The 16,630-nt window shown below is 39.8% G+C and overlaps 1 protein-coding gene across 6 annotated transcripts in view; it reads right to left on the minus strand.

Annotated features, from left to right (window-relative positions):
- RNGTT (RNA guanylyltransferase and 5'-phosphatase) overlaps nucleotides 1-16,630 on the minus strand; it is a 425,454-nt gene that overhangs the window by 406,501 nt on the left and 2,323 nt on the right. For all 6 annotated transcript variants that reach the window (XM_030555911.1, XM_030555913.1, XM_030555914.1 and 3 more), the window contains exon 2: nucleotides 8,932-9,041. In XM_030555911.1, coding sequence (XP_030411771.1) covers nucleotides 8,932-9,041 — 110 coding nt within the window. The remainder of the gene's footprint in view (nucleotides 1-8,931; nucleotides 9,042-16,630) is intronic.

Below are 16,630 nucleotides of genomic sequence, written 5' to 3' on the forward strand. Positions count from 1 at the left end.
TTGTCTCCCACTTCTTCCTGGAAACAAGAAGCCTCAAAAGTCACTTTCAAAATTTCAAAAACTTCCCATGATCCCCCAAACGACTTCTACAATGCAGTTAAGAGTTTTCAATACAAAAATTTGTAGCCAACATAAAAAGGAATTTAATCAAAATATATACGCACAAATAATACTTTTTATGGATAATTTTCTCCTCATGTTTCACTCACTTTAAAAAAAATCACTTTTTAAATTTTGTTTGAATTTGACCAAGAAATTTTAGTTTGTTCACTGGAACACTGCTGCAGACTTCAGAGCCACATTGTCACCAAGTACTTGGGGGCTTTGCTCCTAATTTGCACAGCAGAAGAACTAACGAAGTCTGCTTGGGAGAAGACCCCAGAAGTCTAGCGCTTCTGATTGACTAGTCTCTCTCACTGCCTGTGTACGTACCTCTTTAAGCATACAGAAGTAGAGGTCCTTGGTCCCTCCGATCACCCCTTGATCTTCATGCACTTCAAGCAGCAGTGGATCAAAAGGGTCCCTCTCATAATTTATGTCTGATATGCTACAGGATACAGGGCCTTGTCTATATCACCTGAAAACTAGATTACCACCCTTCCAATCACATTGTAATTTAATTAGAGTAGGGGTAATAAACAATATCAGATATCTATTTTACATTTCAGTATCTCACAGTTTAACAGGGCTAGAAAAACAAGTACTACAGGAGTAAGAAAAACTGTTTCAGTTCCTGCTGAAGCACCCATCAGTTGCAGTACACATGCACATATAATACCCTTGCTCTGACTGACAGGGCTGAAATAGAATTGCATGAAATAGATTCTGAAATGTGTTTTTGTAGCTCAGCTGCTTTGGCCTGCTGTGGAAATGAGTGTCCATAAAATGTCAGTGCTCCAGAGAGAATCACCAGAGTGATACTATCTTGATCACTGTCCCAAATGTTTGTCCCCAAAGTGGCTCTAGATTTGAATCTATTTTTGCCAGGGTGGATTTGATTTAAATCAAATTGATTTAAATCATGATTTCAATCACTAGTCAGGAAGACTCGATTTAATCATGGATTTCTACATAAAAGTGCATTCCTGTTGGTTATTATAATCTTAATACATATTCTTCACACTTCAGAGATAGATGTAGGTTTCATTTTTAGAAGGTTCATACTATGTTTTTTAAGTGATTTATTTTGAAAACTTTTCAGATTCGTTTTACAGCTATATTAGAAAACAAATGATTGTTTGGTTATTTAATTTACCCAAGGTAATTGAAGCAGATATTTATGAAGTCATTGGGAGATGAACTATCTCCAATTCAACAAATTAATCGTTAATATTTGGAAGATTTTCTTAACATGCTGCATTAGGAAGAGACCATGACCAGACAAACATTTAAATTGTTTTATTTAACTAAAACATCATTATGCATTCTGGATTTTTTTCTTAAACAGCAAACACAATATTTTAACAAAAGAAACAGCATATGAATTTTTGAATTTAGTTAAACATTCATGTTTTTTAAAATCAGGTTTATTTTTGTTAAAATTGTTTTTAACTTAAATATTTACATGAAATTAAAAAAAAATTAAATTGACTATGTCAGCCAGGTCAACATGAGAAATTTAAAATATTGGCTTCTGCAACTCACTCAGTCATCTTCATTTTCCTGTTTGTTCATAATCTGGAAAAGAAAAACAAGCTTTCCTGCTTTTTCAGGTCCCAAACGATTTCTCAATTTGGAATGAATTAGTCCAAAGGAAGAAAATATTCTTTTTACACTGGCAGAAGAAGCTACTGCTGTTAAAAGTGAGATCATCACTTCCACAGTCTCTGAATCCAAGTGCTTAAGTGACTTCCACCAATTCACTGGTTTGACTTTCTTTAAAACATCATCAGCAAACACATTTCTTAAATGGGTCATTCTTAGCTCTAAAGTTTATTGTAGTTGGCATTATGGAGGGATGATTTCTGCATGTCCATGTCATAGGCAACTTCTCTTCTTCAGCAGGTAAGGTTTGACCCTGGTACCGAGTATTGAGAATATTTGCAAGAAAACTAGCAATAAAACAGCTATTTCCCTGAATTTTGTTCAAGGCTACAGAAATAGGCTTCAGGGTACTCAGCGTGTGTTCAACATTTCTCTTAAGCCCAATGTTGAGAACTGTGGCTGTGACACTGCCATCTATTTTTTCACAATTTTGTTCACAAACTGTCATCAGTTGAGGCCAGTTTTTGATATAGTGCTCAAAACAGTCCACCCTTGAGTTCCATCGCACGTCTTGTGGGAGCGTTAGCTTGGTTCCTCCCACTTTTTTCAGAGCAGCTGCTGCAAAGTGGTTGTTATGGAAGTATTTTGCAATTTCAACAACATTAGCCTTATTTCTGGAACACTGAAGTCTTTGGCTAGGAGGTACATCGAATGAGCACTGCAACCATATGTTATTAGCTTGGGACTCTCTTACAAATTTATTTTCATCTTGGATACATTTGCAGCATTGTCCTTGACCATGCTGCATACTAGACATTTTAATTTTTGTTCACAGTTTGTTATAGCTTTCACTGCTACTTCCTGTAAGTATTCTGCTGTGTGCACATTTCCTGATGCATTATTTCTGTAAAAAAGACATTCCCTTCTTCTGTTGTCAAACAAGCACATACAACAGGATCACTGTGGACTTTGCTCCACCCAATAAGACTCAAGTTAACAATTTTACCCTCTAGACCTTTTTCACACTGCTCAATTTCTCCTTCACATACTTTATCCAGCAATTTCCCTGCGACATCTACTCTGTTGGGTGGACTGTATCCTGGTCTTAATGACTGAACCACGCTAATGAAGTGCGGTTCCTCAATTGTAAGGAAAGGAGAGTTTGTTGCATAAACAAACTGGGCAATTTTTTTCATCAATTTCTTCTTTTTGTAATTTGCTGGTTCTTATCAGAAACTTATCTATAGTTGTTTCTGGATGATGGAGATTTTTTTTTTTCTTTTTGCTACAGATGATATACTGTGGCTATGTAACATACATGATGTGACTGAAACACCATCATTGGCAGATAACTCTGAAACTATAGAAAATGATGGTGATCTTGAAGGTGAATAGTCTTCAGAATCCTGTATGTTGAGGATGGATTCTCCTAAACAAAATAAGTCAATGTGGTTATTTAATCATTACTACCATACTGCTCATTTAGTATTACTCATTGTATTCACTGACACTCAGTACTACTTTAAATGTGAAATTGTAAAAGGAAGATCTGCCTATTTCAGCTATTGGTTTTTTAATCCCACCTGCATCTAAAATGATAGTACCATAGAGTCACAACCATATTTTTTGCTCAAACATGAGAATACAAGAATAGTCCAGAAGGAAGACAGGCAGGCCTTAAGAAAAAAAAGTATGAAATAAAAAAAAGTTTACCAGCCTGAAAATCCTGCATGTTCAGACATGTTCCTTTCATCATCTTTAACGCAGCTTCCTCCTGAGAAGGAGCACTTTTCATGATGTTGTTTCATTCGGACAACCGGCCTTGCATTTCTTTGTTGCACTGTTTGCATTTGGCACACCTGCCTGTCTTACCCACAGGTAAAGGATCTTCATTAAAATATTTCCAAATTGGGTCTGTTTTACCGCCTGCTGCCATTATAGGTTTTCCCTTCAAGGGAGAAAATGGTATGGGGGATCGCAAATCAATAAAGGCTACACTCAGCAAGACCTCAAGACTTCTGGCATGCGCTGCTCAAACAGTTTTACTTTTGTTTCTACTGCCTGTCCCTCCCTTCTCATATTTATCTCCAGACTTCTCCTTGTCCAGATCTATTCCACCCCCAACAATCTTCTATTCATTGAACTTTTTGAAACTTTACACTTTTAGAGAAAGATAAGGGATTGACTATACACAAATTTGCAGAGGGAAAATAGGGTTGAGGTCTCATCTCTATATATTTCTCACCTCTATATATTATTTATCTAAAATCACTTTTGCTGTTAACAAGCATGTTATCTCTGGAGACACAAATCCACAGTTTGAGAACTACAAATCTAAACATCTCTGATGGTATCTTCCAGACTGAGCACTAAGCCCCGTTGGGTAGATAGAAAGATTAACCTAAATATTATATACAGAAGCCTCTGGAACCCCATAAGATTGGATCCCTAATCCGTGAACTATTGGAACTCATTTACAAAACTTTTCTTAAAAATTACATGAATAGATTGTCTCATACTAGAAAATTAGAATTTATAATCCCTATTCCATCATGAGATAGCGTTCAGCTATAATGTATCTTAATTAAAATGATCTTTAGACAGGTTTTTTCCTCAAAAAGCATTTTATCTAAAAAGTCTGGAATTTTTAAATTTAAATTAATTTATTTGATTTTTTTTTAAAACATTGATTTTTATCTACCCCGATTTTTGCAAGGCCCCCCTGGCTACAGCCATCAGGAGAATATTAAAAGTACAGCTATTTTCCAGCAGGCAATTAAGTATTTTGTAATTGACATTTCATCAAATCATAGCATCTTCAATCAATCATGCCTAGCATACCTTCTATGATGCAATTTACAGATGGAAGAGTAACGTTAGTGTGAGCAAATTCTGCGATGTAAACCAGGAATGTCCATAAAGGGTAGTTCTGGCAATAAATTATTGACACAGAGCTGCAGCATGAGAAACATCACAACTCATGCATATTTGTCACCCAAAGCTTTTATTATGTTAGCTCTATCATCTCAGACCACTATACAGATGCGATCTTTGGAAACCTGTCATTTATTAAGCATGCCCAGTAAGGCCTTAAATTGTGGTTTCTGCATATATGTTGTTAAAAGCCTCTCAATGCAGCAAAGAACTGTTCTTGTGGATGTTCCTGTCTATTCCAAGTGTTACTGAGAAAAAACTATGTAGTACTGGAACACAGTTGCCATACCGTTATCAGACCACTGTTCTACCTAGTCCGACATCCAGCCGGTCAGTAACCAGTAGCATGTGTTTCAGAAGAGAGGACAAGAAACCGCACAGTCAGCTATTACAGAATATTCTGCCCATATAGAAAGGTGTTTTTTTAAGTCTTAGTCATTTAGAGGTTGTCTTAATTATTTTTGGAATCACTATCACCAAACATCTCCAGTAATCTAACAGCATTTCACGGTTTTAAAAATCAGAATCATAACGTTCTGCTAAAATTTCCCATACGTATTAGAGAGAAGTGTGGAGAGGTGGTGATAACCAGGCTCCAGTAATCTGATCAGCTGCTGAAAGTACAAATACTCAACAAATTAAAGTAAGCTGGTTAACAACTGTCTATGGAAAATTCTCTTTGCCACTAGATAATCCATTTTCCAGCTACATACTCATCCATTATTGTGTTTATCGCTAAACTGCTGTTCTTGAGATATGATGATTCTAAGTAATCTCCTGCCTATTAAATATACTGGCAAGTTTCAGAGTGCCAATATCCACATACTTTCAAATGGCAGATGTTTAGTTAGTAGAAGCAACATTGTGACTTTGAACAATTAAAAGTGTTTGTGGGATTAATTACACAGACAGAACTTTGCTTATCACTTGTGAACTAAACAGTTAAAATGATGGCCCTCATGCCAATAACTGTATGATTAGCCGATTCTGACTGTTGGATTTCTTACAAATAGAACAGAATCACAACAGCTTCAGTGACAACTGATTCAGGCACAAGTTGAACACAAAATGGGCGGACTCAACACACTCTTACTTTAAGTTCTTAAATTTGTGATCAGGAGCATTAGAAAGCTTTAAAAAGCTAGCAAAATAATTCCATTTTGTGCAACACACAAGTGAGGACCGCATCTACTGTGCATTTCATTTTCCTTTATATTCTTACATGTTGTAAGGGCAAAAACAAAACAAAAAAAAAACACAAAACAGAAATTTGGAAAACATTCAAAATCTGCAAAATTCTACAGTTCATGACAAGCCTTTACAAAACAAGAATCTTGGAACCTATATGTCAGGTGTACTTGCAAATGGGGTTGCCTTTGGAATCATATGGCTACATCTACCAGGTGTGGCAAATGGCCAACACTACTCTGGCAGATCCCGCGCTTTTTCTTGATGTGGTGGGTCAGGTGGTCTGTTGCCCCTCTTCTTGCGTGTTGTTGGCTCTGCTAGTGCCCTGGTGGGGGAGAGAGAGAGAGAGAGAGAGAGAGAGAGGGGAGCAGGGAAGGGACCCAGGTCTGCTCTCCTACTCCGGATCCTAGCCCCTTCAGTTTCATGGGCTGCTTACCCTCTCCCTCCTCGGGTCAGGTTTCCATCAGTCCTCTGTGCCGGGGGAGTCCCACTGCTCTGTTTGGATAGGGTTTCCCTTCCCCTGGTACTCTGGTCCTCCGGCTAACAGCAATACTCCTCTAAACTCTGGTCAGCTCTCCTTCCCACTCCCTGTCTGACTGAAGCAGGGAGTTTTTATTAGGTCTTGGGCAGGGCCTTAATTGGGTCCAGGTGCTCCAGTTACGCTGCAGTAACCTTTCCCTAGTCCACAGGGTATAAGGCCTTGATCATCCTACAGCTTATATACTTCCCATCTACCACTCTCCTGCTGTTCTCTGGCCCTGCTGTATCACATAGTATACAACCATCTAACAAGCATACTTAGAGATATTCTACTCCCCTGGCACATGGGAGACTGGTTGTTACAAATACATATGCTGAGCTGCTATTGGAAAGGTATAAACCAATTTGCTTCACAACAACCTTTGACAAATTCTCTGTGTAGCAATGAAACCAAGGAATTCTGTCCTCATCCTCTGAAATGGAATTAAGTAATTATACTATAGTTTGAAAGAAAGATTTACTTATTCATTAGAGTTCCTAGTTTCTGTAGTCAACATCGTTCAGCATTGTTTCTGACCCCAATAAGACCATTTATTAAATAAGCCTCAGCACCCATGCATGAGTGTTATTCCAATTTTAAAGACTAATAAACAGACTGAGATTTACATATTTTGTTCAAAGTGATACATAAAGTCTGCAACAAAGCTGGAGCCCAAATAATCTTATTCCCAGTTCTGTGCCTTACCCACAAGACCAAATGAAATAAGTGACAAGGATGAAGAAGCAGGGAGAATTCCAAACTTCAAATCTCCTTTCAACCTTCCCCTCCTAAAATAATCTTTCAGGGGGTTAGTTTTGGTTTTGGTTTTTTTTTGTTTTTTAACTTCTTTATGATGATCAAGAGCATTTTCTAAAAAATACTTTGCAGGTCACTTCTAAGCATTGCGAGAGCAAAGTTCAACTTTGGAGAATGAGTGGGCAGAGAAGCCTATATTAGGAAGACAAAAATCTACATAGATAAGTTCATAAGCAGACAGGCAGACTTTGGAAGCAATAGTAAGAGAAGAGTTCTGTTTTTTTAATTGCCTGGATCTCCAAACAAGCTTGCTCCTAAATTGCCACTGTTTAACCATAACTGGCATACACATGGAGAGAATAAAATCCAGTATATCTATCCCCCACAAAAAGGGCTGTAGGAGAGTTCAGTTGAACTGGCAAGTTTCTTTTCCTATTTTACAAGTCCATAATTCCAGATTTACTTGGCCTAGTTCCCCCTAGGACTGTCTACAGAGTTGCACCAGTTTAACTAAAAGGGTAATTTAAAATCTATTTAACAAGTGCAAAAGGCTGCATAGACACACAAATGAACATAAACCTGTTTGTAATCTTAAGCTAAATTAATATAAATATATCCCTCAAACTGAAATAAATGTCTATGTAGGGTTTTGCGCTGGCTTAACAAAATTGTTTATAACTGGATTCAAGTTAAATTGGTGCAACTTCTCTGTTTAGACAAGGCCAAATTTAAAAAAGTGGGGGTTTTTTGGGGGTTGTTATTTTTTTTTTTTAATATAAATGTTGGTAACTCAATTTCTTTTAAAAACACACCTTTTACCCTCTAGCCTAATAAAGCAAATACTCAGTGGTACACCCAAATACACTGGATTGGTTATAAAGAACGTACCACAAACTCTTGACGGAACATGGAGTCACCCTGCCAGAAGGAAGTAAGGCGTATTATTTTCACTTTTAAGCTGAATTGCATGTTTTTTTGCATAGTTTGAATGCTATTCTACAAAACTTTTGAGATAAATGTTTTAAACAACACTTTGCAAAAAAACACACTACATTGAAAAAAAAGCCTTTCCCTTACCATCTAAGCTATAGGTTTGTTCCATGCTCAAGCTAGATTCCATGGTTGGGGTAAAAATATAATGCACACTGGGGCATCACACACAGCAGAAACTGATATGTCTGGAAGTCAGGACCTACTACACAAGAAGTCTATCATTTATGTCCAAAATGCCACTTACCCTTGCTTTTGAAGGCATTCAGCGCAAAGGGAAACACTTCAACTTTATAATTACATCTCTACCCCGATATAACACGAATTTGGATATAATGCGGTACAGCAGTGCTCTGGGGGGGGCGAAGCTGCGCATTCCGGTGGATCAAAGCAAGTTCGATATAATGCGGTTTCACTGATAACGCGGTAAGATTTTTTAGCTCCCGAGGACAGTGTTATATTGGGGTAGAGGTGTATGTACGTGCATATTATCTGTAATACTGTTAACATTTAAACTGGCTGCAGCTTGACAATGATATTAGCATCTCATTGAGATGGGGGTGACGATAACAAGAAAAAATTAGTTCACACTTCTCTTGATGCAATTCTTTAGCTGCAGAATTTTGAGCAATGCTGGATTATGAGGGCAACTACCATTTTATTATTAAACCTAATGCTTTTTTATGAAAGCTAGGATCCTATAGAGAAAAAGAAAAAACGTGGGGGAAAATTACAGTATTTGTGATTGTTTTCCTACCAACAGTCCAACAGAAACCCTCTATTACATATGCATGCTGAAGAAAATGTATTTTTTTTATATATATAAAATGTTACCTTACCTTCAGACTCTTTAAATAGTTGGACAGCATACTGGGATGGAAGCGATTCTCTTCAGCAACCTGTTCATCGTATCTTGGTCCTAACATTGTCTTCAAAGGCAAAAATTTCCCTATAGAATAAAATAAAAATTTATTGTATGTATACATACACATACATATACACACAAGTTATTTTAAAGCTATATGAAGAACAGCTTCACAGAGGCTCAACAATAACCTAACAGATTTAATTAAAAACAAGTTCAGGGAAATTTGGCCTGCTGCCCCTACATCACTATGGAGGGATGGCCTGGCCTAACCTGAGTGGCACTGCAACACCACGCATTAGGTCGCAATACCTGGAGTAAAAAGGATGGGCTCAGGAGCACAGGACAGGAACCACCAGTGTGGGGAAAATGCAGAGATAGCTCACTCTCCAACCTCCCCTTCCCCACTGGGGTCTCTACTCTGCATGGGGCCAGGAGAAGCGTATGTTTTCTTAGGGCCCAGAGATGGGTTAATCGAACCTGGATCTGGCCTCCCATCTAGGACCTTCCTGGGATCAACTAGTGGATTGGGACCCACAGTTTGGGACAGTAGAGGAACTAAAACATTATTTAAACCATCATTTATATTTTTGGATGTTTTCCACATTTTCAAATGTAATTGAAATCAATTACAAACACAGAATACAAAGTGTTCAGGGCTCACTTTATATTTATTTTTATTACAAATACTTGCATTGTAAGAAACAAAATAAACAATATTTTTCAATTCACCTCATACAAGTACCGTAAAGCAATTTCTATCATGAAAGTTGAACTTACAAATGTAGAATTATGGAAAAAAAATACTGCACCCAAAAATAAAACAATGTAAAATTGTCCACTCAGTCCTATTTCTTGTTCAGCCAATAGCTCAGACAAACAAGTTTGTTTCCATTTATGGGCAATAATGCAGCCCGCTTCTTGTTTACCATGTCACCTGAAAGTGAGAACAGGTGTTCACATGGCATTGTTGTGGCTGGCGTCACAAGATATTTACATGCCAGATGCATTAAAGATTCATATGTCCATTCGTGCTTCAACTACTATTCCAGAGGACGTGTCCATGCTGATTACAGCTTCTGCTTGATAATATCTTGCGACACTGGCCACAACAGTGCCACGTGAGCACCAAAAAAATTTTTGAAGAACAGCTAGCCAAAGACTCAAAAAGTAATAGCCAAAAAAAAATTTAAGTACATCAGAAGTGGAAGCCTGCTAAACAACCAGCAAGGCCACTGGACGATCAAGATGCTAAAGGAGTACTCAAGGACAATGAGGCCATTGTGGAGAAATTAAATGAATTCTTTGCATCCGTTTTCACAGTTGAGGATGTGAAGGAGCTTCCCAAACCTGAACCATTCTTTTTAGGTGACCCATCTGAGGAACTGTCCCAGATAGAGGTGTCAGAGGAGGTTTTGGAAAAAATTGATAAACTAAAGAGTAATAAGTCACCAGGACCAGACGGTATTCACCCAAGAGTTCTGAAGGAACTCAAATGTGAAATTGCAGGACTACTAACTGTAGTCTTTAACCCATCGTTTAAATCAGCTTTTGTACCAAATGACAGGAGGATAGCTAATGTGATGCCAATTTTTAAAAAGGGCTCCAGAGATGATCCCGGCAATTACACGCGGGTAAGCCTGACTTCAGCAGTGGGCAAACTGGTTGAAACTATAATAAAGAACAAAATTGTCAAACACATAGATGAACATAATTTGTTGGGGAAAAGACAACATGGTTTTTGTAAAGGGAAATCATGCCGCACCAATCGACTAGAATTCTTTGAGGGGATCAACATGCATGTGGACAAGTGGGATTCAGTGGATATAGCGTATTTAGATTTTTGGAAAGCCTTTCACAAAGTTCCTCACCAAAGGCTCTTAGGCAAAGTCAGCAATCATGAGATAAGAGGGAAGGTCCTCTCATGAATTGGTAGCTGGTTAAAAGATAGGAAAGAAAGGGTAGGAATAAATGGTCAGTTTTCAGAATGGAGAGAGGGCCTGTACTGGGCCCAGTCCTATTCAACATATTCATAAATGATCTAGAAAAAGGGGTAAACAGCAAGGTGGCAAAATTTGCAGATGATACAAAACTACTCAAGATAGTTAAGTCCCAGGCAGACTGCAAAGAGCTAAAAAAGGATCTCTCAAAAATGGGGGACTGGGCAACAAAATGGCAGATGAAATTCAATACTGAAAAATGCAAAGTAATGCACACTGCAAAACATAACCCTAACAATACATACAAAATGATGGGGTCTAAATTAGCTGTTACTACTCAAGAAAGAGATCTTGGAGTCATTGTGGATAGTTCTCTGAAAACATCCACTCACTGTGCACCGGCAGTCAAAAAAAACAAGCAGAACATCGGGAATCATTAAGAAAGGGATAGGTAATAAGACAGAAAATAACATATTGCCTCAACATAAATCCATAGGGGTACCCACATCTTGAATACTGCATGCAGATGCGGTCATCTCATCTGAAAAAAGATATATCGGAATTGGAAAAGGTTCAGAAAAAGGCAACAAAAATTATTAGGGGTATGGGGCATCTGACATATGAGGAAAAATTAATAATACTGGAACTTTTCAGCTTGGAAAAAAGACGACTAAAGGGGGCTATGATAGAGGTCTATAAAATCATGACTGGTGCGGAGAAACTAAATAAGGAAGTGTTATTTACTCCTTCTCATAACACAAGAACTAGGGGCCACCAAACGAAATTAAAAGGCAGCAGGTTTAAAACAAATAAAAGGAAGTATTTTTTCACACAACACAGTCAATCTGCAGAACTCCTTGCCAGAAGATGTTGTGAAGGCCAAGATAACAACAGGGTTAAAAAAAGAACTAGATAAATTCATGGAGGATAGGTTCATCAATGGCTACTAGCCAGGATGGGCAGGGATGGTGTCCCTAGCCTGTTTACCAGAAGCTGGGAATGGGCGACAGGGGATGGATCACTTGAGGATTACCAGTTCTGTTCATTCCCTCTGTGACACCTGGCATTGGCCACTGTCGGAAGACAGGATACTGGGCTAGATGGACCTTTGGTTTGACCCAGTATGGCTGTTCTTATGTTCTTTTAACAATCCAAAGCAGTGCGGAGCGACACATGTTCATTTTCATAATCTGAGTCAGATGCCAAGAGCAGAAGGCTGATTTTCTTTTTTAGTGGTTCGGGTTCTGTGGTTTCTGCACCAAAGTGTTGCTCTTTCAAGACTTCTGAAAGCATGCTCCACACCTTGTCCCTCATATTTTGGAAGGCACTTCAAATGCTTATACCTTAGGTCAAATAATGTAACTATCTCTAGAAATCACACATTGGTACCTTCTTTGCGTTTTGTCAAATCTGAAGAGAAAGTATTCTTAAAATGAACATCATCCAAGACTGCTATAACATGAAATAATGGCAGAATGGGGGGAAAACAAGGCAGGAGACATACAATTCTCCCCCACGGAGTTCAGTCACGAATTTAATTAATGCATTATTTTTTTTTAACAAGCGTCATCACCATGCAAGCATGTCCTCTGGAATGGTGGCTGAAGGATAAGGGGCATATGAATGTTTAGCATATCTGGCACGTAAATACCTTGCAATGCCGGCTATAAAACTGCCATGCAAACGCTTGTTCTCACTTTCAGGTGAGATCGTAAACAAGAAGCAGACAGCATCATCTCCCGCAAATGTAAACAAACTTGTTTGTCTTAGTAATTGGCTGAACAAGAAGTAGGACTGAGTAGACTTATAGGCTCAAAAGTTTTACACTGTTCAGTTTTTGAAAGCAGTTATGTAACCAAAAAAAAATCTGCACTTTCATGATAAAAAGACTGCACTACAGTACTCGTGTGAGGTGAATTGAAAAATAATATTTCTTTTATCATTTTTACAATGCAAATATTTGTAAGAGAAAATAATAATACAAAGTGAGCAAAGTGAGAAAATAATAATACAAAGTGTATTCTGTGTTGTAATTGAAATCAATATATTTGAAAATGCAAAAAATACATAATTTTCAATTGATATTCTAACAGTGCAATTAAAACTGTGATTAATCACAATTATTTTTAAATCATAATTACTTTTTCTAGTTAATCGTATGAATTAACTGCGATTAATCGACAAGCCCCAAAAGTAACATTTAAATTCAGCATGGCCAGAACAAGAAAATAGGAATTAAAAATGTCAGTTTGTAAGCCTGACCATGTAAACATCAGGTCTGATGGTTTCTAAGTGTGAAGTGTTCCAAAGACAGCCTTAAAAGAGCCAGACGGTGTCAGAAACATCCATTTACTGTCAGCCCTTTTCATTATAACTGTTCCACAGTAACAGAGGTCTCCCTATCAGCATCATGGAACAGCAACATTCTGTATAAAATACTGTGCTTACCTGTGGCTCTGGGACTTTGAGAGTTTATTTTAGAACTGTCAAGTCTTGACCTTATTAAAGAAAGGTCTGTTCTCAGCTATTATTGCCTGGAGGCTCAACTTTTTAATTTATGAGCCTTTATTGTTCGCACAACACATCAGAGTGGCTTTGTGACAACCTTCATAAGAGGTCTCTACCATCTCTTTTCTAAGTTTCAATAAATTTTAGGCATTTCATATAAGATTCTGTACTTGTGGTATTTGCTGAATTATAAGTAACTATGAATAGCAGTATTAAATTTCAATTTGCAAGTATAAAAAAATTTAAAAAATATGGGTCCCAATTCACACTAAAGAATTCTATTCCTATTTAAGTAACTATCGAATTCAAAAAAGCATTTTTAAAAGTACCAAATATATTAAAATTAAATGTAGTAACTCCTCACTTAATGTTGTAGTTATATTCCTGAAAAATATGACTTTAAGCAAAACGATGTTAAGCTAATCTAATTTCCCCATAAGAATTAATGTAAAGGGGGGGGGGTTTAGGTTCCAGGGAAATTTTTCTCACCAGACAAAAAAAAAAATATATACACACACACACACACACACACACACACACAGAGTATAAATTTTAAACAGTTTAATACTGTACACAGCCATGATGACTGTGAAGCTTGGCTGAGGTGGTGAAGTTAGAGGGTGGAAGAGGGTGAGATATTTCCCAGGGAATGCCTTGCTGCTGAATGATGAACTAGCATTCAGCTGAGCCCTCAAGAGTTAACAGGTTGGCAACGTAGCCTCACAGACTACAAAGGGAGACAGCATGGCAGACAGAGGCACACACCCTGCGTGAGAGAGAGAGAGAGAGAGAGGTTGTAGTGGGACAACTGCCCCACTCAGGGAGAATGGGTTAAAAACAGCCAAGCTAGGCTGTTTGGAGAAGCAGCCACAGGTGGGGCCACGCCCCAATCAGGCCACAGCTGGCCTTATAAAAGGGCTGTAAGCCAGGAACTGGAAGAGTCTCTCTCCAGCCTTGGAGGGAGAAGGACCTGGCTGCCTGGGATCTCAGGGCACAGGGAACAGAGCGGAGCTGGGGAAAGGCAAGAGGAGCTGGGGAGCTCCAGCCTGGTAAATCACCAGGCTGCAGGCCTTGCTAAAATGCCAAAACAGGTACTGAGGTTGCAGAGGCTGCAGCCCAGGCTTAGGCAGAGACAGCTGGTCTGAACCCCTTGCCAATGATGAGTGGCCATTACAGACTGCCGTCTTCCCCAGTGAGCAGGGACTAGATGATGACTGGCAGTAGCCACTGAGGAAAGGTGGGTTTAGAGAGTTGGGGATTCCCTGGGAGGGGAGACCCAGAGAGTTGGGATACTGCTGGGGCAGAACCCCAAGGTAAAGGGCATCAGGAGGGAGATGGGGGGGCCTGAGGCTGGTGAGCCGCGGGCCAGCAGAGGGTGCTCCGAGCTGGAAAAGAGCTAATTCCCAAACTGCAGAAGAGGGAGGTGCTGCATCAGTGAGTCTCACATTGCTACAGATGCACATTGCCCCTTTAAGCACACTGACCCCACTCTAAGTACATTGCCTTTTTAAGTAGATCAGCAAGTTGAGACAGCCGCTGCTGCCAGAAAACTCCCTCCTGTGTGTGTCCCTGCTCTATGAAGATGGGGTAAGGGGGAAGGGGGACACCCTGACATTAGCACACCCCCCCCTTGCACAGCAAGCAGGAGCTCCCAGGAGCAGCTCCAAGGCAGAGGGCAGGAGCAGCACATGGCAGTGGATGAGAGGGACAGCTGAACTGTTGGCAACTGATAGCCTGCTGAGCAGCTGCCGCACAGGGAACTTGGGGAAGCAGAGACCTGATGGGGAGGCTGCCAGTCCAACCTGGTTCCAAGCCCCCACCAGCTAGCTCCAATAGGCTGCTCTTTCTGCAAGCAGTGGACAAAGCAGGCAGCTGCCAAACTATGTTATAAGGGAGCATTGCACAACTTTAAATGAGCATGTTCCCTAACTGATCAGCAACAAAACAAAGTTAACTGGGATGACCTTAAGTGAGGAGTTACTGTATAAAAATACATGTAATTCTCACGGTCTTCATTTCTAGATACTGACAATCATGTACTCCACTTGGTCTGGGGGCCAACCAACAGGGTATGGAAGCAGCTTGTAAGGTCTCCCCTGCTCCAACTAGTACTCTACTCCCCAAATCAGCCCTGCCCACAGCAGCACAAGGGTTCTCCTGTTTTCCCATCTCCTCCCCAGCATCACAGGTCCTCCCATCTTCCCCGTGCTCCACTTTTCAACTCAGCCAGGGCTCCTTCATGCTGTCCTGCGACCTCCCCATTTCCCACAATGCCTAAGGCTGGCCTACAACCCTTCCCCCAATGCCCAAGACCTGTGAAAACTGCAAATATTCTAGTCCAGGGGTTGGCAACCTACAGCACACGTGCCAAAGGTGGCACGCAAGCTGATTTTTGATGGCATGCGGTGCAGGCTGAACTGCTCAGCCCACCGCCACTCTGGGATTTCTGCTGCTGGCCCCTTGCCGGGCAGGGTCCCGCTGCCGGTCCCAATCAGCACCCACTGCTGGCCTGGGTGAAGGAACCCCAGGCTGGTAGCCGGTTGAGACCCCGGCTGGCAGGAGCCGGTGGTGAAAACCCCAGAGCGGCAGCAGGCTGAGCCGCTCAGTTGCTGCTCTGGGGTTCCCTACTACTGACCTGCAGCTCAGGGTGCAGCTCAGCATCCCCATCTTAAAATTGCTTATATCAGACCAAATTGCGTTTGATCTTGTGCCTGCTTTCTATCGCCATTTTTTTCCCCACTGACAGTTGAAGGGAACATTTGACAAAATGGCAGTTCCTAAGAAAGCGAAGCTAGATGTCCACTCATTTCAGCCTGCTTGGACAGATGCATTTGGATTTATTGAAAAGGACTGTGCTATTACATGCATCCGACGAAGTGGGTATTCACTCACAAAAGCTAATGCTCCAAAACGCCTGTTAGTTTATAAGGTACCACAGGACTCTTTGCTGTTTTTTTACAGATCCAGATTAACACGGCTACCCCTCTGGTACTTGTGCTATTTGTGTTTGTCGCACATCAAGTGTTCGACGACATTTTGAAATGAAGCATGAGAAAACCTTTCTTGACGAAACAGACGAGACTGAATAAAAAAGACAGTAGCAGCCTATGAGAAGCAAAGCAGTGTTTTTAAAAGCTTAAGTAAAAATCAAGCTGAAGAAGGAAGTTACAAGATTGCACAGTGCATTGCAAAAAACAGAAAGCCATTTACAGATGGGGAATATAT

This window comes from Gopherus evgoodei, chromosome 3, assembly GCF_007399415.2.
Source record: "Gopherus evgoodei ecotype Sinaloan lineage chromosome 3, rGopEvg1_v1.p, whole genome shotgun sequence".
Taxonomy (NCBI): domain Eukaryota; kingdom Metazoa; phylum Chordata; order Testudines; family Testudinidae; genus Gopherus; species Gopherus evgoodei.